Here is a 22,268-nt window from a genome sequence, read left to right as displayed (position 1 = left end):
TCTCCATCGAAGAAGCCTTGATCATCTTAGTTCAAAACCCAAGTCCTTTTCAGCTCGTCCAACGATTATCTAAGCTTTGTATCCAAAATGTAACCGGATGTAATACTGCCACTACTCTCACACCTCATTGGTTTTAGTATTGGCATAACAAATACGTGATGCCCCCAACTTTTCAGTGTGAGAAGGGGTAGAGAAAATGCGTAGAGCTAACAAAGAGTTGGTATAACTTATTAAAGCTTGTTTTATTAACATTCATATATTGTTGAATATATTTCACATATTTAATACATTTCATATTTGCTTTTTTCAGTTAAAATTTATCTTAATACACCTCACATATATTCTCATAATATCCTCACATCTGGCACTCTCTTAGGTACAATAAACATTTTATGTTTTCATTTTTATTTTTTACACCGGACACTCTTCACATCTTTGAATTATAACATGATTTCTATGTTGTTTCTCCTCCCTTTCAAAGAATGAAGATTTAGATTTGAGAAAAAAATTGGCAAAAAATTAAAGCAAGGAGAAGAGATGGTGGTTGACCCGTAATTTAGGTGTGAAACCGAGCCAAACTGCATCTTACCCACCCCTAGACTGGCTAGGCTAGACTGACACACAGTCTTGGTAATTCGTTACAAGTCCATACACATTGTTGGTTGGTAATGGTACTCATCGAGTCTTAGATTGGGCTTCTTTCTTGTTCTGTCTTGGGCTTTGTGGATTCATTCACTGGGTCCTCCCCTCTTGGGCCTTCGCCAGAAAATAAACAAACAAACAAACAAAAGTGGCAAATCGAAGTGAATCAGAAATGCACGCGAATGCGTCAGCCGTCGAGCGATGTTTATCCTGCACTTCGCAGAGCTTGAAAAGACCAAATGGCATGGCCGATTGCAAAGCTTATCTGCTGATGCAGCAACCATCCCAACCAATCATAATTAATTTATGTTAAATTAAATTAATTTAAACTAAAATCAAAGAGCCAAATTCAGAAACAGCAGAGCATGAATATATACAGTCACCCGTAGGTAGAGAGCTCACTCCGATAATTTTTACTTCGGAATTATAGTAATTTTTAAAATCCAGAAAGTATGATGATCGCTAGGCGGCTCTGGCATAAGCGGACTTTGGTCAACGGTGGCCGGTGGCTCTGTCCGTACACCTCTTCAGCTCCGTCGCCGGCGGCGGTGCATTCTTCCCACCACTCTCCGTTTCGAGTCTCCTCTTCCGATCTCGTTGCGTTCTCTACTGCCGCTTCCACCTGGTTCTGCTTGGCCGATCAGGTATCCATTGTAAGTCTCTTTCGCTTGCTAATTAATCTTGGTTCTGATTAAATGATTGGTCAGTAATCAAAATTGTGGAAATTGTTTAAATTTACATTCAAAGATGGCTCTTTTCAACTATTTTTTTGGTAAATTTGTTCGTAATCTGCATGGTTATTTATTTATTTTGCAAATTGTGAATTTTTAGCGTAGAATTGCGTGTAATGTGAATGGGAGGTGGTTTTCAAGTGAGGCAGTGGCTGATGTTGCAGCAGGGGTTAATGGTAATGGTATAGTTGATGTACCGTTGGCTCAAACCGGAGAAGGCATTGCCGAATGCGAGCTACTCAAATGGTTTGTGCAGGAGGTCTGTTATTCCTTCTACCTTTCGCATAAACGTATCCTGTACAATATAATTGCACATGCATTTGTATACATTTATGTTGTTGATCCACGTATTTGTGCAAGGTTTGTCAGATTTGAATGGGAAGTTTTCGCAGGCCTGCACAGTTACATTGACGGTCTTCATTTTGCGTACAATGGGAGTGTCATTTAGTATGAGTATATGATATTAGGTTGTTTCGAAGAGAATGTGGAATTTGAGGTTTAATTTGTGATTTTGGCAGGGGGATCAAGTTGACGAATTTCAGCCACTTTGTGAAGTTCAAAGTGACAAAGCAACCATCGAAATAACAAGCCGTTATCAAGGGAAAGTTTCTCAGCTTCTCTACATTCCTGGTGACATCGTCAAGGTCAGAATACTTTTACACCTTACAACCTATGGTTTGAGGATTTGTGGAGAGGTCCGCATATGTAAGAGAGTTAGTGGACAATAATTGCCCTTTAGAAATTGAACTAGTAACGGGAATTTTTCCTTTAGAAATTTGGTAACAGCATATCATTTCTCTCATGTGGATTAGCTCATTCTGGTTTTAATCATATTCAAACTCTTATTTATGATTTAAAGTTTCAATTAAAACTTAGGTTGGAGAAATTCTTTTAAAGATGGCCGTCGAGGAATCTCACGTTCCAAAGCAGATATTTGAGAATTTGGAAATCACTAAGTCACTAGATTCTGAGCTTAACACACATAACATAGGCGGAGTTTTGTCTACACCTCCTGTTCGGAGCCTTGCAAAGCAATATGATATAGATATAAATGAAGTCTCTGGAACCGGTAAAGATGGGAGAGTGTTACGAGAAGATGTCCTTAAATATGCTGCCCAGAAGGGAATCGTTGAAGTTCCTTCTGCCTCCTTGAGTGCTAGTCCTGAGAAAGCTTTGGGAAGAAAAGAGACTTGTGCACATACATCAGCTGAATCGGGATGGAATTATGAGGATACGACAGTTACCCTGAGGTAATATAGCATGCAAACATGAACTTGGAATACCTCCTTTGTTCATTAATGAATCATTTGTATGATCCATGGCTGAAACTTATGTCACGTAATACTAGAATTTCATAGAGAACATTTGGTTTTAGTGGTCTTATTCAAGATGAAGTGAAGTATGCCGTGAATTAATTAAAATGTGTTATTTCAGGGGATTCCAGCGAAGAATGGTTACGTCAATGAGCATGGCTGCAAAAGTTCCACATTTTCATTATGTTGAGGATATAAAGTGTGATGCACTTGTGGAGCTGAAAAATTCTTTCCAAAGTAATAACACCGATTCCAATGTCAAGCACACTTTTCTTCCATTATTGATAAAGACTCTCTCAGTGGCCATGAGCAAATATCCGTTGATGAATAGTAGCTTCAATGAAGAGTCACTCGAGGTCATCCTCAAAGGTTTGTACACTCCATGGCAATTATCATCTGTTGGCTGCAGCAATGTTTCTACTTGAGCTTAGTCTTTTATTAGTGACATGGAAAACTTGCTAGTATTAATTTTGTCTTGAAGTGGGGTTTTGACTTAACAAAATGGAAATTGTTATAGGTTCGCACAATATCGGAATTGCCATGGCTACTCCATATGGTCTGGTTGTGCCAATCATAAAGAACGTTCAATCTCTTTCCATTTTGGAGGTTAGTTCTATGTCATCTCTCAACTATGGCTTACACTGTGTGTCTGAATATGTATACACTTCTTGGTTTGTTTGCATGAGATTCATGATTTGGAGAACAATTTCTCGGTTGCATGTTGAACTTTACGATTCTAAGATATTTACAATTATTTCTACCTACTCAGGTGAAAGAATGACATATGCTTTTATTACTTATATGTTCCATGTGTGCAGATAACAAAGGAACTTTCACGGTTACAACAATTGGCATTGGAAAACAAGCTCAAGCCTGAAGAGATATCTGGTGGAACAATAACTTTAAGCAACATTGGAGCAATCGGTGGGAAATATGGTTCGCCTCTTCTGAACTTGCCTGAGGTTGCCATTATTGCAATTGGGCGAATTCAGAAGGTTCCACGATTTGCAGATGACGGAGGTGTATATCCTGTCTCAGTTATGACGGTGAGTGTTTCTTTTGTTTTTCCAATAAAACCAATTGAAAAGGTTAAATCTACATATTACTTCCATACAAATTACCAAATCACTGCATGCCGGTGCCCTCACCCTTACAAATCCCCATGGACATGCACATTGGGCCTTTTTTCTAGGATGCTGTGATGAAATAGTTGGCCGTCGAAATATAACAATTTTGTTTCTCAGGTCAATATAGGCGCAGATCACAGAGTGCTGGATGGAGCAACTGTTGCCAGGTTCTGCAACGAGTGGAAACAATATATAGAGAATCCAGAGCTGCTCATGTTGCATATGAGATAGATAACTGGTCGTCGATGGCCTCGCTGCTTGAAAACATGCTCTTCCCAATTGACTGAATTCCCTCTTGCCTTTGCATAGTTCGATTTCAAAGCTGTTTACAAGCAAGACAGCCGGCTCAAGAGAAGTCGGCCTTTTTTTTTTTTTTTTTTTTTTAAATTTTATTTTATATATATATAAATAATTCACATGTAGACTTGATATTTTATTTTCGTAATAAGTTGATTAAGTTCTCTTGCTTCGTTTGTGAAACGTGTAAACTATTTCTACGTAAAGCAACAAGTAAGCAGAATAGTTCTCGGTCACTTAGTTTAAACGGTTTGATCAAATTCAACCGTTTCACGTGTTTGCACTGAACGCCTATAGATAAAATTGAACCAAAGGATAACGGTTATCGATCACTTAGATGTGGTAGCACGAGTTCTTTTGTAAGAAAAAGAAAGTAAAATAAATAAAAAATTAGTGGGGGACATAAAGAAAAGAAAGTGAAAAATGGAGGGGGAGAAAAAGAGAGAACCCAAATATTATGTTCAGAATTTAAGTGGATAAAAAGTAGGAGGAACATCCGCGCCACTAGATAAACCGTTTTCAACCGTCACCAACCGCTCTAGAAGTATCAAACGGACAAAATTACTTGATCAGCTTCCCTTCGGAAATACAAACTTTGTCTCTGCAGAATTCCAAAACCTCTCGGCTTTCTCTCATGGCAGTCGAAATGCACTTACTCATATCCCTCTTGGCTCTCTCTTTTCGCCTTTCCTTGTTCGAATTTGTTTCAGACGAAGCAGCGATGCCGGAGTTCACTTTCAGTTGGATGGATGACAATGACACCTTCCGAGCCGGCAACATTGCAACCATAAGAATCAGAGTGCTGAACAACTTTGACAAGCTCGACAAGAACAAGTTTAAACCTACTCTTACGGTGAATGGGAAGCCCGGGAATTGCTCCTTCGTGTCGGGTGTTCTTTCGGATTTTGAAGGAGACCCTAGCAGTTGGAAACTCTTCTTTACTGCCATAACCGCCGGGGCATTTAACGTTATGATCAACGAGGATCGCTACAAAGTGTTTGATTCTTCTCTGCATTTTCAAGTTCATCCAGGTTTTTTTATTTATTTATTTTTAATTTTTAATTTCACTAAAAGAATTGGACTGCTGATTTTCTTTCCTAGTGTTCTCTGATACATGATGGATTTTACCTATTTTTCGATTGAAGGGCAAATATACCCGTCTTCGTGTGTTGCTTCCTGGATGGGTTTCAACAATGAATTCGAAGCAGGGACTAAAGCTAGGGTAATGATACTTCCAAAGGACGCGTTTGGAAATAATGTCTCCAAAAACAGTGAAGATCCAAGATTACATAATTTTACAGTGTCTGCAGTCTATGCAAATGGTTCCATAGCGAACATGCCAGACATCACGCATTTGGGTTGGAATGATTTCGGTTATATCATCTTGGAGTTCATTGTGGTGAAAGCCGGAGATCTCTTGTTGTACGTGGGAGATGGTGATCAGACCTTGAATGGCTCTCCCCTACCGCTTAAGGTGAACCCAGGTGGTGTTTCGTAGCAATAGTTATACATTTATAGTGTATGCTTACCCATATACAAAACTTGAGCTAGAATTTCTCTAATTTGTGATTTAAGCAGTTACATTTAGGTTTATAGCGGAAACGATGAAGCTCCCATCTGCCTGCAGAATAAATTGGTTGATTATGTTACCATTTTACACTTCACTGATGCATTCTTCTTAGTTGTTACTTCTTTCCATTTGTTGATTCTGAGCTTCGGAGTTATTTTCCCTGGCCTATAGCAGGACCACTAGAAGTTTCCAATTGTGCGGTGAAATGGAATTTTGAACCAAATGCGTGGCAGTTATATTCGAAGATGGAAATCTTTATACATCAGCAAGATCGATATGGGAACCTCGTTCCTGGTCTGTATGCATTTGACGCTGAAGTTGTAGAGATAGAGACAAATTTGTCTATACCTGTTGCAGATTTGCACTTTGAAGAAGTGGTGGCTGGAATTCAGTTGTTTTCCTTTAGCAATCTAGAACCGGGGAACTTCTTGCTCACTATATCCGATATGAAGCATTATAAGAGTATCTCTAATATGCCATATGCTTATACTGTCTTTGTCGGTACGTGCCATGCAGGTGGTTAATCCAGTTATGAATAACCTATTGCTGTTACTGCTTCCACTTCCATTCACACGCCTCTCTCTTGCTTGCATTTGGATAGGTTATTGCAACGGGACAAACAGCGTTGTCAATGGATCTGGTTTAAACAGTTCTACTGCTGGTGTGCTAGCAGAGTTTTCAGTTTATTTGAATGATGCTTTTCAATATACCTCTCCTGTTGAAATAGAACGGCTCGAAGTACAAATTGTAAGGGAAAATGACTCCTATAATGTGCAGTCAAGCATATTTCCTATGCAAACCATCAATGGTATAAATGGTAGCTAGCAATTTTTGAGCTGTTTCCTATGATAAACTTTTTGGTTATAAACTTACAAAGTTTGTATCTCTAAGTTAGGGAGTGGACCTGCTCGAGCGTTAAGATATGGTGCAACCAGCCAGATAGAAATCGCTCCATCACCATCTATGGACCCAATAAATTCTGTAAGAAGTATCCGTGTATATATACACATAAACATGCATCAACATATAAATAGTATTACATACACATATTTGTATTACTTCTTTAAGCTTTTGTATTCTAATTTTTGAGGTACAATGTTTCTGAATTTAGTCTGTTGGGAGCTTCAGCGCCCTGGTAACTGCTTTCAATGTGGTGTATACACCCACCAAGAGTGGGATCTATAACATCTACGTATTTTGTGGAAATATTCTACTCAATGGCGGTCATCCGTTTACAATGGAAGTAAAAGGAGGTATATTCACCTGATATTTTCTCTAGTTTTCATGACCATCATGTTAAGGAAGCACAACTTGATCTGGAAATTTGGAAGAAACTATATGATCTTGAGAAGTTCGCTACAAGTTTTATTCGTCATTGCATGAACTATCATACTGTTTCAGCCTCTCTTATTTGATTTCTGATGAATGAATTCCTAACTTTTCTGCAGGAAAGGTTAACACATCACTCTCAGAAGTAGTCAAATTTTCTCCCAAGGTGCCGAAGATGATTAACAATGAAGTATTAGTGCAGCTCGTGGATTCATTTTATAATCCTCTCTTGTCACAACAATCTAGGCTGAAACTAGAGATTGCTTCAGTTAACAGTTCTGGCTTTTCAAATTCCATGTTTGTGGATAACAATGATGGCTCATACACCGTTCAATATCTGGCTGAGAATGTTGGTAGTTATGAGATATGCGCTTCATTTGACGGCAAACGCATCTCTCCCTGCCCCTTCGGGATCAATGTCTACACCAGTAAGTTAGAATAACAAGAAGTTGTGTAAGAGTAGCTCTATTTTCTTTTGTTGTATCAATTAAATGGGATTTGATTTCTCTGCTCGTGTTATGGATCGATACTGTGCACGCATGCTGTCATCAATTGATGTTTATACTTTATAGCCAAACACTATTGGTGGTATTAATTTTACTTTCATGGACTGATTTATTTGCAGGCGAATATTTTCCCAGAGCCTACATTGATACAATATCTGTCTGGGAGGATGAGTCAATCGCTTTTGATGTTTTAGCAAACGACTACTTTGCTGGAAATAATGCAAGTGTTGTCGAATACTCAAAGGTACAATACAAAGTGAAGGTTTTCAAACCATTGTTTCACTACTCTCTCTTCTTTACAAAAGTGGAACTGCTACTGATCAGTGATCACAAGCAGGCGTATGCACGCGAACACCACCTACCCTTTTAGAGGATTTCAATTTGCCTGGAAATTTGACTGGTTTATATTTGTCAGCCAGATCGTGGTTCCCTTCTTGAGTATGGAAGACTACTCCGCTACACGCCTCATAAAGACTATTACGGCAATGATTCCTTTGTGTACACAATGTCTGATGTAAACGGAAATCTTGCTACTGCTGCTGTAAACATATATGTTCTCACTATCCCGCCCCAATTTGTTTCTTTTCCAAGCGAACTACAAGCAACTGAAGACGAGATTAGTCCCAGATTCGGGTAACGTACTATTAATCTATAACACTTCAATTTTCATATATGCTTCTGTATAATTATAAATTCGACTATTTGCAGTGGTTTCCTCGGGTTTGAGATAAGGTATTCGGATGCGATGGAGAACATCTCTGTGAATCTCACTGCGCAATCTGGGACAGTCTTTCTGTCTCCTATGGTAGTGCAATTCTGGGAGCCAGTTTGGACAGGACTTTCTGTATACGCATCAGATGGAGATGCAAAGGGTTTGATTTTAGTAGGCTGTGTGGAAGTAATCAATTTTGCCCTTCAGTCAATTCAATACTTCGGGTACTATTCATCTATCTGCTTTTGCTTCTTATAATTGGCCTCCTTCATTGAGTAACATCATTTTTTATCCTCCCTTTCCCTCGAGTCAGGGACGAGAACTTTTGTGGCTATGATACAATTCGAGTGTCGACGAGGAACAGGAATGGAGTAAATAAATTGGATGTTCCAGTTTTTGTGGAACCTATTAACGATCCTCCATTTATTCATGCTCCTGAATACATTATTTTGAAAAGTAATGAAGACAAGTCACCGATATACGACAGAGAAAAAGACAAGTTTGAGTTCTGCATTGGCGATCCAGATCTTCTTGCGTTCCCTGGTATGGCTCTGGTCGAATTCAAAGTAGGGTAAACGACGTCTTCAATCTCTGAGTTTTAGAGGATGTCAATATGTTTGTTCTTTGCCCCATAATCTTTCAGGTAACGAGTCCCTTTTCAGAGTCACCTTTTCCGTGGAAGTTAATGATGGATATTTGGCAACCAGCCTACCAGCTGAGCTCATCTCTACAACCGAACTGAAGCTCAAGAATAGTTATCAGTGGCTACCTCTTCAGACATATGTCAGCATCTCAAAACATTTCATGGTGAGAGCTAAGGGAGTTAGATTTCAAGGAACATTTAATGACTGCAACGCTGTGATGCGACAGCTCTTTTATCATGTGAGTTGGGTTCTTCGCTTTGATTTCATTGCATCTAATTTACAGCATCGTCTGTTGACTCATCACATTTCTTGTACAGGGCGGAGAACAGGATGCAATCTTGACAGTGAAATTGAATGACATGGGAAACTACGGATGCTATTTTAATTGTGATGATAAGATATCGGTGCCTTTACAGGCTGAGGCTTCTGTTAATCTAATAAGGCGAAGGCCAATGAGTTCGCTTGTGGCTCACGGTAAGTGGTAATGCATGTATGTCAGTAACTTATAGCCAAAGTGCTTCTGTCTTGGGGCATACGGCTCCAAATAAAAATCAATTTAGGTCTTGAAATAGCCGAAGTGCTTCTGTTTATTGTGAGGAATGCAGGCTTGGGGTCAGCTATTGTCATCGAATCCACTATAGTGTTTTTGCTCGGAGCAGTGCTACTATTTTTCACATGCAAATGTGCAGCTCACCTTGTACATGAAAGAAGAAACAAAGCCACCAGGGCACCAGAGCAGGCAAGCGCACCTAGTTTGCACAAAGGAATGGTAAGTATGATATGTATCATATGATATAACATGGCGCATTTTTTACTCCGGAACGCTTTTAGATCACCTCTTTGGTAATGCAATGCTGTGCCGATTCATGTGTAGTTGAGGACAAATCTACCAGCAAATGCAGACACCGGTGTTTGTTCAAGCCCTTTGCTTGGCAGCCAACATCCCAACTTTCGCCAACGGTAATGATTTCTCAGACTCAGGTAGCAATAGGCAGTAACAAAGCATTCTGACATGTAGTTCCTTTGAGTTCAGGTCGCATCGTCAATCTGGAGACGAGGAATCTGGCAAGGCAGAATGTCAGCGACTCCATTCCGGTAGCGGACGCAGTCAGGAAACTCCTACTACCCCTAGTTTTATGCCCCTTGCTATTGACAAGGAACAAAGTGAAACAGTTTGAGCTTACATTGAAACATTGTTGTTTATTACTCAAGTTACCCGGTGTACTACTTTGATAACTGTTGTAGAAAAAATTGGATGGACTTTCCTTTCCCTTTTTGTTCATCTGCTCTCAGTTGCCTACTTGCTTGTACAAGATTTTAACTGTTGATGCATATAGGGTTGTATTTTATTAACGGTAAGAAGTTATGCATATTTGTCTTAATATAATTCATATGGACCTGTTGCAACAAAGTGTTCGTAATTCATATTGTGACATGTGTTTGTTGGATTGTGAATCAAATTCTCTCCACTTTGTTCCATAATGAAATCAAAAGGTCAATAGACGTACGATTAAATAGTGCATTTTTGCTCATTATTTTAAAATGTTCTCGAATGTTATTTACTGCATTTATCATTATTAAATATGCATGATTTGATCTCTTTACTACACATATTTCGACATTTAAAATGTAACAACAACTAATGCAGTAACAAAGCAAAAATGTTCGCTAACTAAAAAATAAAAGAGAAAATTGTAATTTGGATTACGACATTAAAATATGATATTTTAGCTGCAAAATTCCAAATACTAATAAAAATCAATAAAGTTCATGAAATGATTCGACAAAATAATTAACAAATTACAAAGTTCAGGATACGACAACTCCGTGCGGGAAACATTTCAGTTGGAAATCGTAGCCGGAATCAAGGATTGAAACTTTGGAGATGGCAGCGACGGCGTTAGAGAAGCTTTTGCAAGCGGGCACTAAGATCGTCGGAGTCGGCAGAAACTACGCCGCCCACGCCAAAGAACTCGGCAACGCCGTCCCCAAGGTCCACCCTCTTTCTCTCTCCTCTTCCCCTCTCTCTCTCTCAATTCTGATTTATTGTGGTTTGTGAAGGAGCCCGTGCTTTTCCTCAAACCGACGTCGTCTTACTTGAAGAACGGCGGCACGATCGAAGTCCCTCACCCTCTGTTGTCGTTGGACCATGAGGTAGAGCTGGCGGTGATAATCTCCCAGAAGGCTCGCGATGTTCCGCAATCCACAGCCATGGATTACGTCGCTGGTAAATTTGTAATTTTCGTTACTGTTATTTGTTAATTAGTCAGTTAATAATGCTGCTGTTAATGATTTAATTTTGAGTTTAAATCTGATTGGCGAAAATCGGATGGTTTAAGGTTATGCACTTGCTCTGGATATGACTGCCAGAGAAATTCAAGCTTCTGCTAAGGTAATTATCGAAAATCGGATTGTTTAATGTGATCAAACACGGTAGCGAAATGTTCATTTTATGACAAGAAGTTTCTAATTAGAATGTTAATGCTGCAATTCATGATAATCAATATGTTTTAATTTAAACAGCTACTGCAAATGTATGTTGGTTTCTGATGAATGAGTTATCGTGCATATAAGCCTTTTTATTTCTCGTTTTATCTCGATGTTCGATGTTCGATGTGTGTTAATTTAGCTCGTACGTAAGGATCAATACAAGTGATGTTTGTCAGAGGAAAATAAACATTAGATGAACAACTTTATAAACCGAAAGGTACCTGTGATGTAAACTGCGAAAAAGTCCAGTAGTCACTATTATGGCCTGATCTCATGAAGAATAAGAACGGAACGGTTCAAGTTCTAAACTTGTGCTCTATTTTAGGATACCTAAAGTTAAAGCGTGGTCCTTTTACTTCCTGTCCAATTTGAATATAAAGATTTGTATATGCGGATCACTGGAGATGCCGGTACAATGTTGTTATCGTTGTAAATGTACGTTATTTCCTTTTACAGTCTGCAGGTCTTCCATGGACCATAGCTAAGGGGCAGGACACCTTCACACCAATCAGTTCCGCAGTAAGAATTGCATTGCTTATCTTTGATGCTTTTCTCTTTGTTACGGGTGATTTTCTATTGTATGTTCATAGTGAGGTAGCTAACGTGAAAATAATTTCAGACCAATGGGGCGATATGCTGACATTTATCACTATAGAACAGAACTTAATTTTAAAAAAGAAAGCTTGTTTAGAGGTGGGGGTGAGGATGAGTATTGCAAATTTAACCGTGCTTGGCTCTGTTACCACGCCAACTAAAGCTTCCCAGATTAACTTGTCCATTTTATTTTAAGGTAGTTGAGGGAGAACATGGGGTTATTTTTCCCAGTTAAGACCTATTTGATTAGGGATGCTCTGTAGAGGCATGGATATTAGTTGTAAACTTATAATTTCACCAGAGTTATAATGCAAATAATTCAGTCACTATGACTATCTATATTTTTAAGCATATTTAACCATTTGATTCTCCAAACTTCGTGCAGCTGCCCAAGGAAATGGTGCCAAACCCGGATGATATAGAGTTGTGGCTGAAGGTTCTTAGTGCTTCCTTTGCTTTCATGAGCTCTAGTATTGGCATGATTATTGTATTGGCCACTTCTAATGCGTTCAAATTAATTGGCTTCACCGCAGGTAGATGGAGAATTGAGGCAGAAAGGCTCAACCAAGGACATGATATTTAAACTCCCGTTTCTCATCAGCCACATAAGTTCCATTATGACACTTCTCGAAGGAGATGTAATACTAACAGGTATGAAATTTTTATCTGTACCTAAGGTTTCCATCCAACCCCACTTCCTCCGCGTCTAGGAGACGTGCAAATATTTTTTCGACATGAAGCTAATTATGGTTTGGTGTGCAGGCACTCCCCAAGGTGTTGGCCCAGTAAAAATAGGTCAAAAGATAACTGCTGGCATAACCAACCTCGTGGATGTTCAGTTCAACGTCGAAAAACGAAAGAGCCAAGCAAGTTCTTGAGCTAGTTGAATTTGCGTTCTGGTGCTATTGTATTTGACTCTCGGATTAAACATCTTCCGAGGTGGTATTTGAACATGTCCATTTGTTTTGTTGTTCACGTTTGGAGTTAGATTAAAATGGAGTGAAATAAAGAATGTAGGCGTAGAATGAACATTTTTCGGATGGAAATAAATTTCACAGTTTATTATTTCTTACGCTGCCTTTAGTCAATAAACTGTAGCAAATAGATAGATAGTTTGTAGTACTTTTGTAGATTTCAAGGATCTGTTTTCGTACAATTCGGTGACTAAACACTCTCATATGTTATTGATTTTTTGTTGAGATGATTTTTACGTAGTAATCTTATATTAATAATTCTAATCATGAGCAGGAAGTTTCGTGGATCGGCCACGAAACTAATAAACACAAGTAATTAGTTAAGTGTCATATATCTCAATGGTAATTGAGTTTGAATTATTATTCTACTATTGTTTTTAAGGATTTATATGTAGAAAACTCTTAAATTAATGGGTTTATTAATAATTTTAATATTCATTATGTTCGATGCTTCGTCCGGAAAAAAAAAAATATTATGTTTGATGCATGTTTTTAGGACTAAATACATTTTACACCGTTGAGGTGTAGAATCAATTTTGAAATGATTCATGAGATTTTAATTTTTCTTGTTACACCTCAACATTTGACATTAAAACAATTTACACCTTTTGTGGGACTCGTGAGAAAGTAGGAGAGTTGTCAAACGGGTAAAGTGACAAAGTGGTGCAACATCTACCTATGAGATGGGCTTAGTTTTTACTTTTGTCATACCATCATGAACCCAGCAATAGTGTGTATTTTGATACCGTTCCTCACGGACATTTGAACGCATTCACAATTCTTTTAAAGCAACCTACACAATTTTAACTCCTCACGCACTTCTCTATATTTCAAGTAATCGGATTGACTAAATCAAACATAAACTAGCTTATAAAATTAAACTTAACTTTCGTAGTTTAAAATACACGCATCATCAATGACGATTTACAACAACAATAACAAAAAAGAAAAAAACTAGTTGACGGAAGTTGCACACCGATAAACAAGGAAACAACGATGTTTGTTACGTCACTTAAAAGTCTGAGGCAAGAAATGCATAACTGAAACACCAGTAGGCAGTAGCTAGCAAGCATCGACATAAGGACATATACACGGCTAATGGAATTTCTTGACGAAGTCGTGAATGTGTTTGCTGATTTCATCAGGCTTCTCTTGTTGCAGAAAATGGGCAACTCCTTCCAGTACAACTACTTCTTCCAGAAGCGGCACATATTTCTTGAACCCGCCTTTGTGTATGAAGTCCTGAGCACCTAGAGAGTTGTAAGTGAGGTCCTGGTCTCCCACAATAAACTTCACTGGAACTTTCACTTGAGCCTCAGTCCATGGGGCAGTTAGTTCCCAGTTTCTGCATTGTTAAAGCGAAAGAAATTAAGTAAAACAACGATTACCATTATAGTCGACAGCAACACATAAGTTCGAACAAAATTACGTACACGTCCAAATTCCGATAGTAGTTTACGGGGCCGGTGAAGCCCGTCTTGTCAAATTTGGTGGCGTAGTATTTCACGTCATCCTCAGACAACCAACTTGGCAAGACAATAGGAGCATCTGTCGGACGTTCAAATCCTTTCCCTTTAGGCAGGAAAGCTGGACCCGGATTCCTATATGTTAGAAACTCCTTGATAGCTCTTGTAGTGCCCATCTGAGCAAACTCGGCTTCTATCACTCCTGGCTCCTGCAAATATGAGTAATATTTTTTAGTAGAGCGATAGAGTTAGTGAGTTAGTTAATTATTTGTTAAAGAGAGGGGCGATAAGAAACGAAAGCGCAAAAAAGTGCACATGCATGATTACTTTTTACAAATACGATAAAATATCATCTACAACAACAATATTTTCGTATTAACGCAATTTGGTAGGCACTTCAACCTAAAAAGAAAAAAAAAAAACACAATCAACTACATTACAATAAAATGTTCATACGTAACTACAATCAAAATGTTAGCTTTTAAAGGTAGAAAATGTAGTAAAATATGTGGAGCCAAAAATAATCAAGAGACGACACGTGGATTTTTAGGTGAAGAGGATAAAATTACCCTCAAGACACACCGAGTTTCCTACACTCAGCGGAGAATCATCCATCAATCGAGTCAAGAATGCCCAAAATAGGTAACAAGTTCAAATTTATCTCATCCATCTTTACTCCTTATCCTCTACAAGGAAATCATTCCATAACCTTCAAAACCCTTCTTATAAACTAAATTAATTAGGCTAATTAATGGATTAATTCCTAATTAATCCATTAATCATCAAATTAATCACCATTACACCCCAAAAAACATCCAAGGGTCAGCCACTTTCTCTTCCAAAAAGGGCCGGCCATGCTCTATAAATAGGACTCCATTTTCTTTGAAAGGGGAGTTCCACACTCTTGCAAAACTCCCAAAAACTCTCCAAACATTTTTCTCTCTAAATTCTAACTTTAGCATCGGAGGTTCTTCGGCCAAAGCCCCCCCCAACATTCATCGTGGGCGCGTGAAGCTCTTGGCCTTGACCTAAGGTGTTATTTGTTTTGTAGGTGCAATTTTGTCCAAGAACAAGGAGGAAGAAATTTGCATCCACAAATTGGTGCTTTCATTGAGAGTTGAAATTCACACTCGTAGAAGACTCCCGCATAAAAAGGTTTTTTCTCTATTTTCTAGTCCACTTGTATTTTTTTTATGTTCTTATTATTAGAATTTTTTATTTACAAAGATTCTTTGATAAAACGAAAAAGAGAAATATGATGGCTAGAAATTTAGAAAACTCCATGAGTGAAAATTCCAATATTCAAGAAATGGGACCGCGGCGATCCACGAGACTAAATGTGATCCTAGGGGGAGCTGCACCACCACCATGGGAACCATCGCGGTGGCCACCCGCGGTGAAGTCCATGGCACCACTACCACGACCCGAGCCGTGCCACCAAAGCAAGCCCAAGCCGTGCCATCCAAGGCTCATAGCACCAAGGCCATGACCCAAGCCATGTCACTCCAAGCCCAATGCAAGCCCAACGTGTTGCCAAGCCGAGCCCTAGCCTCGCACCCATGTGTGCCACACGATGAGCAGCCCACTTCCGTGGCCCAGCCTGCTCTCGTGGCTTAGCCCACTCTCATGGCCCAGCCTGCTCCCGCTAAGCAGCCCACTCTCGTGCCCCAACCTACTCTTGCGGCTTAGCCCACTCCTGTGGCCCAGCCTGTTCTCGCGTCATTCTAAGTAGCCCAAATCGACCCAAGATTATCTCAACCATCTGGACCAACCATCGAGCAGGGGGCATTTTCACCACATTTCTCAGCGGATTTGACATTTCCCAATTCAAATCTCGCACCCGGAGCCTACCACACTTCCACTGCTCAAGGAAGCATATTCCTTCCAAGCTCTTCCAATCCAAATGGCGAACAACACTTGTCTCGACAAGTCATAGAGTTGACGAGCGCCCTTGCACAATAGACAACCTTGGTGAATCAACTCTTGCAACGCACCAAGATCCAACGTGCCCCGGATGAGGTGTCCCAAAGAAGGACAAGGGCAAACAAACCTCTCCACCAGCGTCCCAACAAGTAGCCACTTAGTCAGTCATAAACCGAGCGTTCTAACGGAGTACATTCCCAACTGGACCCTCGAGATAGAGTATACTCCCATCTTAGCGCATAGAGGAGTGTGCACTCTTAGTTAGGCCCACAGGCAAACATACACTTCACGGTTGGGGTCACACTCCGATAATCAACATGAGCAACTTTCCAGGCGAACTGTTCATTCGCGGCAAGGCCTGCAAGGAACATCTTCCACTTCACATCGGAGTAGGCAACACAGCAGACGGAGAGAAGCAATCACTCAATCCGGCTCAAGTTCAACCAGCAGCCTGTGAGTTACCCGTTCGCTTGCTAAGAACATACCACACCCACCGTAGCTGCAGCATAGACGAGCCGAACATATGGAATAACAGCCTAGACCAGCAGGTTATGACCGGGGGCAGCCGAGAGATTTGCCACCCCCAACAAAGGTAAATTCAAGAAGAAGTAGAAAGGCTCCTGACCGAGTGATTGTGCAATTTTCCTCACAACGAAGCTATTAACAAAACGCTCCGATAAGATATGACCACCATAAGCGAGTCATCTTTCAATGACAAGATCAAGCAGATGAGACTACTTCTGTTCCGACAAGTGTAGCAGCTTAGCTTAATGGCACGCCGGGGGCAGACGAGGACCGGAAGGACACACCAACCCAAGTACCAAGAACCGGGGGCAAGCTAAGGATTATTTCGGTTGTCTCAGCAGTCCAACTTTCCTCAGCTGTACTCACGATAATGATTTCCATGCTCTCCAGTGCGAGAGGATAAACTAATTGCTTTCCAGTGAGAGAGGGAAAGTGCGAGAGGGTAAACTAATTCCCCGACACCCGTATGGGTCTGCTCTCCAGTGCGAGAGGATAAACTAATTGATCTCCAGTGAGAGAGGGAAAGTGCGAGAGGGTAAACCAATTCCCCGATAACCGTATGGGTCTGCTCTCCAGTGCGAGAGGATAAACTAATAGCTCTCTAGTGCGAGAGGATAAACCAATTCCCTAACACCAAAAAGGGTCTGATCTCTAGTGCGAGAGGATAAACTAACTGCTCTCCAGTGCGAGAGGATCAACTAATTACTCTCCAGTGCGAAAGGGTAAACCAATTCCACGACACCCAAAAGGGTCTACTCTCCGGCGCGAAAGGATAAACTAATTGTTCTCTAGTGCGATAGGGGAAATCAATTTCTCGACACCCATTTGGGTCTGTTTTCCAGTGCGATAGGGTAAACTAATTGCTATATAGTACGAGAGGGTAAACCAATTGCCCGACACCCGTATGGGTCTGCTCTCCAATGCGAGAGGATAAACTAATTGCTCTCCAATACGAGAGGGTAAACTAATTCTCCGACACCCATCTGGGTAAGCTCTTCAGTGCGAGAAGGTCATATAGCTTAAAAGATTGAATGCTTAAAGATCAACTAGGCAGCAAATGGTCAGGGGGTAACAGCCACTTTTGCACTTAACAATCCACTCATCCGACACTTCATCTTCAGCAGCTCCGATCTTAGCAGCTTTATCCTTGATTGCTCCATCTACGACAGCCAAGAAATCAAACTTAAAGCAGTTTCCTCATTTTTGGCAAGCAGCCCAGACATGGCAGCCCAAACCGTTGCCCATGCCACGCCACTTCCTCGACCCATACCAAGCCAATACTTGGCTTCAATCAAGCCGATCAGCATAGCAATGAGCCCTGCCACACCACCTCATTGGCCCATGACAAGCCGACTCTTGACCCCTGCCAGCCGACGTACCGCACCACCCCGACGGCTGCTCCGTGGCAGCACCTCCCAAGAAGAAGACAAGGAGAATGAAGTTTTCCTTACATCGGTACGGCGTGGAGAAGACGAAGAAAGCAACGAAAGACGATCTTTTACACGGGCAAGTGTAGAAGATTGTTAGAGGAGGGGGAACAAATATCCTCTAGGCTTTCTCTCTCTTGTAGGGTAGAATAAATCGCTCTCCAAAGTTGATTTAACAACTCACTTAAGGTGGACTTAAATAGGCTTTGAGAGAAATTTATTTCCCTTTCCTAGAAGGATCTAATTTCATATTAAAGAGGGAATCTACATCAAAATAGGAAGCAATCCTAAGTTTCCTAAAACAAGAAAATCTCTACACCTGCTGCCCTTTCCTACGAGCAGCCCAACAGGTGTGGGGGCATTTGTGGAGCCAAAAATAATCAAGAGGTGACATGTGGATGTTTAGGTGAAGAAGACAAAATTACCCTCAAGACACATCGGGTTTCCTACACGCGAGCAGTGGAGAATTATCCATCAACCGAGTCAAGAGTGCCCAAAATAGGTAACTAAGTTCAAATTTATCTCGTCCATCTTTACTCCATATCCTCTACAAGGAAATCATTCCATAACCTTCAAAACCTTCCCTATAAATTAAATTAATTAGGCTAATTAATAGATTAATTCCTAACTAATCCATTAATCACCAAATTAATCATCATTACACCCCAAAAAACATCCAAGGGCCTGTGACATCCCACATCGCCCAGGGGAGTGAACCTTATATGTATATTCTCATCTCTACCTAGCACGAGGCCTTTTGGGAGCTCACTGGCTTCGGGTTCCATAGGAACTCCGAAGTTAAGCGAGTAGGGCGTGAGAGCAATCCCATGATGGGTGACCCATTGGGAAGTTTCTCGTGAGTTCCCAAAAACAAAACCGTGAGGGAATGGTAAGCCCAAAGCGGACAATATCGTGCTACGGTGGTGGAGCGGGCCCGGGAAGTGATCCGTCCCGGGCCGGGATGTGACAAATTTGGTATTAGAGCCTAACCCTGGTCGTGTGTGTGCCAACGAGGACGTCGGGCCCCTAAGTGGGGTAGATTGTGACATCCCACATTGCCCAGGGGAGTGATCCTTATATGTATATTCTCATCTCTACCTAGCGCGAGGCCTTTTGGGAGCTCACTGGCTTCGGGTTCCGTAGGAACTCCGAAGTTAAGCGAGTAGGGCGCGAGAGCAATCCCATGATGGGTGACCCACTGGGAAGTTTCTCGTGAGTTCCCAAAAACAAAACTATGAGGGAATGGTAAGCCCAAAGCGGACAATATCGTGCTACGGTGGTGGAGCGGGCCCTGAAAGTGATCCGTCCCGGGCCGGGATGTGACAGGGCCGGCCACTATCTCTTCCAAAGAGGGTCGGCCATGCTCTATAAATAGGACTCCATTTTCTTTGAAATGGGAGTTCCACACTCTTGCAAAACTCCCAAAAACTCTTCAAACACTTTTCTCTCTAAATTCTAACTTTGGCATCGGAGGTTCTTCAGCCAAAGCCCCCCCCCATTCATCGTGGGCGCGTGAGGCTCTTGGCCTTGACCTAAGGTGTTATTTGTTTTGTAGGTGCAATTTTGTCTAAGAATAAGGAGGAAAAAATTTGCATCTAAAAAATACACTGTCACATCCGATTTAAAGTAACACTTTGGGATTCATATTCATTCCACACAGACAGATATGGTCATATTCAATCTACTAGGATTTAAAGTAACACCGGCAATTTGTAATAAAGTGATGTTATCCATATATTTATTTTTAATTTTTATAATTTTTTAGTTTTTAGTTGTCCAAATAAATAAGTTGAAGAAAATTAAATAATAAAAATTAACAAAAAAATGGGTAGAAAATAAAAGATATTGTGTTGATAGCATCCCGTAGAGCAAGTCAATCCCTTCCCGTCAATTGGGCAAATATGATTATTACTTAGTACATAGTATGTGCCCAAGTACATCTCCATCCGACATAAATTGCCTAGACAAATAATATTAAAATTATTCCTAGAAAAATTAATAAAAATACAATATTATTTTATGTTGTTATATCTATTTCTTCGTCATTGTCTATAAACTTCTCCATCTCCTCCCTCCTTTTTCTCCGTCAATCTCTAAAAACCTCTCCGTCTCGATCATGGGTCTGCTGTACCTAAACTAGTGTCTCCGGTATGTCTCCTTTCTAACTTCGTGACCTTGGCGCTTCAACTTAACAATAATTTTTCAACTTAACACCAATTTAACAACCTTAACTTGAAAAATAAAACTAAAAACTTAAGAAAAACAACAGCATCCCCCAAACTATCCGACAACCATCTACCCCAACAAGTCCCACCCGTCGTCGCAAAGCTCCTCATCGGCGGCGAAGGTTATCTCTTCGCCCTTTCTGTCTCTTCCTCTCTCTCCAAATCAGAGAAGTGTGAAGGCCAATGATTAAAGTCATCTAACTCATATCTCCACAGACATAACCAGCAACGTTGTTACCAAAAACCTTATCTGATCGATCTAGCCCACCAACAAATTTCTGGGTATTTTGGAATTTGAGGACAGCCACAATTTTTTTTTTCTTCTGGGATTTGAGGATAGCCACAATTTTTTTTTTCTAGGGTTTTTTGGGTTCTTTCTGGAATTTGGGGATAGCCACAATTCCTTAAAAACCAAAGAATTTGGATTGCGTGGTTGATTTGTGTTCTTCCGACTGGGATTTAGTAGCAGAAATTGCGAGGAAATGGCTGCCGACGAGGTTGTATGTGGTTTGGTGGGTGGCTATAGGGTAGGTGGAACTTTTGTTTTTCTTTAATTTCATTTTATTTTTATATTTGTCTTTAGAAAAAGATAAATTGATTTCCAATAGTATGGAATTTTGTGCGGCTAAAAAATTACAAAAATAATAATAATAAATAAAAAGTACCAAACCTGAAATCTGCACATGTAATAGTCATCGCCATAAGCAGCTTGAACCATTTCGATGAACTTCCTCTGAGGGTTTCGCGGCCGAAACTGCACGCTCAAGCTGACCAAGGCTTTGACCCGGTCGGGCCGGAACAGGCAGAGGTACCAAGCGATGATGGCGCCCCAGTCGTGGGCTACCACGAACACCTGCTCCTGATCGGGTGCGATGGCGTCCAGGAGCGCCACGAGGTCTCCAACCATGTGGAAGCAGGTGTAGCTGGAGGGGGAGACGGGGGCGTCGGTGTCGCCATACCCTCGGAGGTCGGGGGCGACGGCGCGGTAGCCGAGGGCGGAGAGGGTGAGGATTTGGTGGCGCCAGCAGTACCAGAGATCGGGAAAGCCGTGGATGAAGAGGATGAGTGGGCCATTCCCTTTCTCGGCGACGTGCATGTTGATGCCGTTCACATGGACCGTTCGGTGCTCTATTCCCTCCGACTCCATGATCGTCGATCGCTCTCTCGTGACTACTGTTTGGATGTTTCTGTGTCTTTTTATAAGAAGCCTGCAGAAATATTTGTTGATTACTGTTTGGATGTTTCTGTGTCTTTTTATAAGGAAGCCTGCAGAAATATTTGTTGATTACTGTTTGGATGTTTCTGTGTCTTTTTATAAGGAAGCCTGCAGAAATATTTGTTTTTTTCTACCTGGTGCTATTGTATTCGACTCTCGGATTAAACGTCTTACGAGGCGGTATCTGAACTTGTTCATGTTGGGAGTGAGATTAAAATGGAGTGAAATAAGGAATTTAGGCGTAATTTCATATGGGGCAAGCAAACTATGGTCGCTGAAGCTTGTGTTGCCCACACCCGGCGACAAGCAGACTCGGTTGCTCGTCGCTTAGCTCATTTTGCTCTTTATTGTGGAAACAATTGTACTTGATGAGATCAACTTCCAACCTTAATTAGTTACCTTCTTATGGAGGAGTTATCTTCACCCTGTACTGATTAGCCTTTTATAGCTTCAATGAAATATACGCTGCCGTTTTCTTAAAAAAAACATTTTGCCTCATTTTTTTTGGGTAGAAAGGCAAAAGTTTTATTGCCAACAAAACTTTACAAAAAATATAC

At 40.7% G+C, this 22,268-nt stretch overlaps 4 protein-coding genes across 8 annotated transcripts; 3 read left to right on the top strand and 1 right to left on the bottom strand.

The window, feature by feature from the left end:
* Nucleotides 1-950: 950 nt before the first annotated feature.
* BCE2 (2-oxoacid dehydrogenases acyltransferase family protein) lies at nucleotides 951-4,286 on the top strand. Of its 2 annotated transcripts, none has more exons than XM_068471601.2 (8): nucleotides 951-1,286; nucleotides 1,474-1,632; nucleotides 1,892-2,017; nucleotides 2,250-2,623; nucleotides 2,808-3,055; nucleotides 3,204-3,292; nucleotides 3,505-3,732; nucleotides 3,931-4,286. In XM_068471601.2, the coding sequence occupies exons 1-8, from the start codon at nucleotides 1,095-1,097 to the stop codon at nucleotides 4,042-4,044; spliced, it is 1,530 nt and encodes a 509-aa protein (XP_068327702.2). In that variant the 5' UTR covers nucleotides 951-1,094; the 3' UTR covers nucleotides 4,045-4,286. The 2 variants fall into 2 exon arrangements, with proteins under 2 accessions (XP_068327702.2, XP_068327701.2); XM_068471600.2 differs by having other exon boundaries at nucleotides 952-1,295.
* Nucleotides 4,287-4,623: 337 nt separating this feature from the next.
* GEX2 (gamete expressed 2) lies at nucleotides 4,624-10,282 on the top strand. Of its 4 annotated transcripts, none has more exons than XM_088687976.1 (16): nucleotides 4,624-5,141; nucleotides 5,256-5,594; nucleotides 5,855-6,181; nucleotides 6,282-6,488; nucleotides 6,576-6,661; nucleotides 6,792-6,933; nucleotides 7,129-7,437; nucleotides 7,635-7,759; nucleotides 7,931-8,148; nucleotides 8,224-8,451; nucleotides 8,541-8,770; nucleotides 8,871-9,109; nucleotides 9,189-9,345; nucleotides 9,477-9,640; nucleotides 9,746-9,831; nucleotides 9,905-10,282. In XM_088687976.1, exons 1-16 carry the CDS (start codon nucleotides 4,745-4,747, stop codon nucleotides 10,047-10,049), a joined length of 3,399 nt encoding a protein of 1,132 aa, XP_088544102.1. In that variant the 5' UTR covers nucleotides 4,624-4,744; the 3' UTR covers nucleotides 10,050-10,282. The 4 variants fall into 4 exon arrangements, with proteins under 4 accessions (XP_088544102.1, XP_088544101.1, XP_088544104.1 ...); XM_088687975.1 differs by having other exon boundaries at nucleotides 4,630-5,141; nucleotides 5,852-6,181; XM_088687978.1 differs by lacking the exon at nucleotides 4,624-5,141 and having other exon boundaries at nucleotides 5,457-5,584; nucleotides 5,852-6,181.
* A 297-nt stretch (nucleotides 10,283-10,579) lies between these two features.
* On the top strand, nucleotides 10,580-13,020 carry LOC137731744 (Fumarylacetoacetate (FAA) hydrolase family). Its single transcript, XM_068470938.2, has 7 exons — nucleotides 10,580-10,864; nucleotides 10,933-11,098; nucleotides 11,211-11,263; nucleotides 11,818-11,880; nucleotides 12,341-12,391; nucleotides 12,489-12,606; nucleotides 12,718-13,020. The coding sequence occupies exons 1-7, from the start codon at nucleotides 10,757-10,759 to the stop codon at nucleotides 12,831-12,833; spliced, it is 675 nt and encodes a 224-aa protein (XP_068327039.1). The 5' UTR covers nucleotides 10,580-10,756; the 3' UTR covers nucleotides 12,834-13,020.
* A 757-nt stretch (nucleotides 13,021-13,777) lies between these two features.
* On the bottom strand, nucleotides 13,778-21,775 carry LOC137732662 (epoxide hydrolase 3-like). The gene is made up of 3 exons (XM_088688045.1): nucleotides 21,166-21,775; nucleotides 14,363-14,604; nucleotides 13,778-14,274 (listed from the first exon to the last, which is right to left on the bottom strand). The coding sequence occupies exons 1-3, from the start codon at nucleotides 21,640-21,642 to the stop codon at nucleotides 14,025-14,027; spliced, it is 969 nt and encodes a 322-aa protein (XP_088544171.1). The 5' UTR covers nucleotides 21,643-21,775; the 3' UTR covers nucleotides 13,778-14,024.
* Nucleotides 21,776-22,268: the final 493 nt, after the last annotated feature.

This window comes from Pyrus communis, chromosome 16, assembly GCF_041283825.1.
Source record: "Pyrus communis isolate YQ-2024b chromosome 16, ASM4128382v1, whole genome shotgun sequence".
NCBI lineage: Eukaryota > Viridiplantae > Streptophyta > Magnoliopsida > Rosales > Rosaceae > Pyrus > Pyrus communis.
Note: the sequence above shows the minus strand (reverse complement) of the source record. Positions and strands in the feature narration are given on the sequence as shown.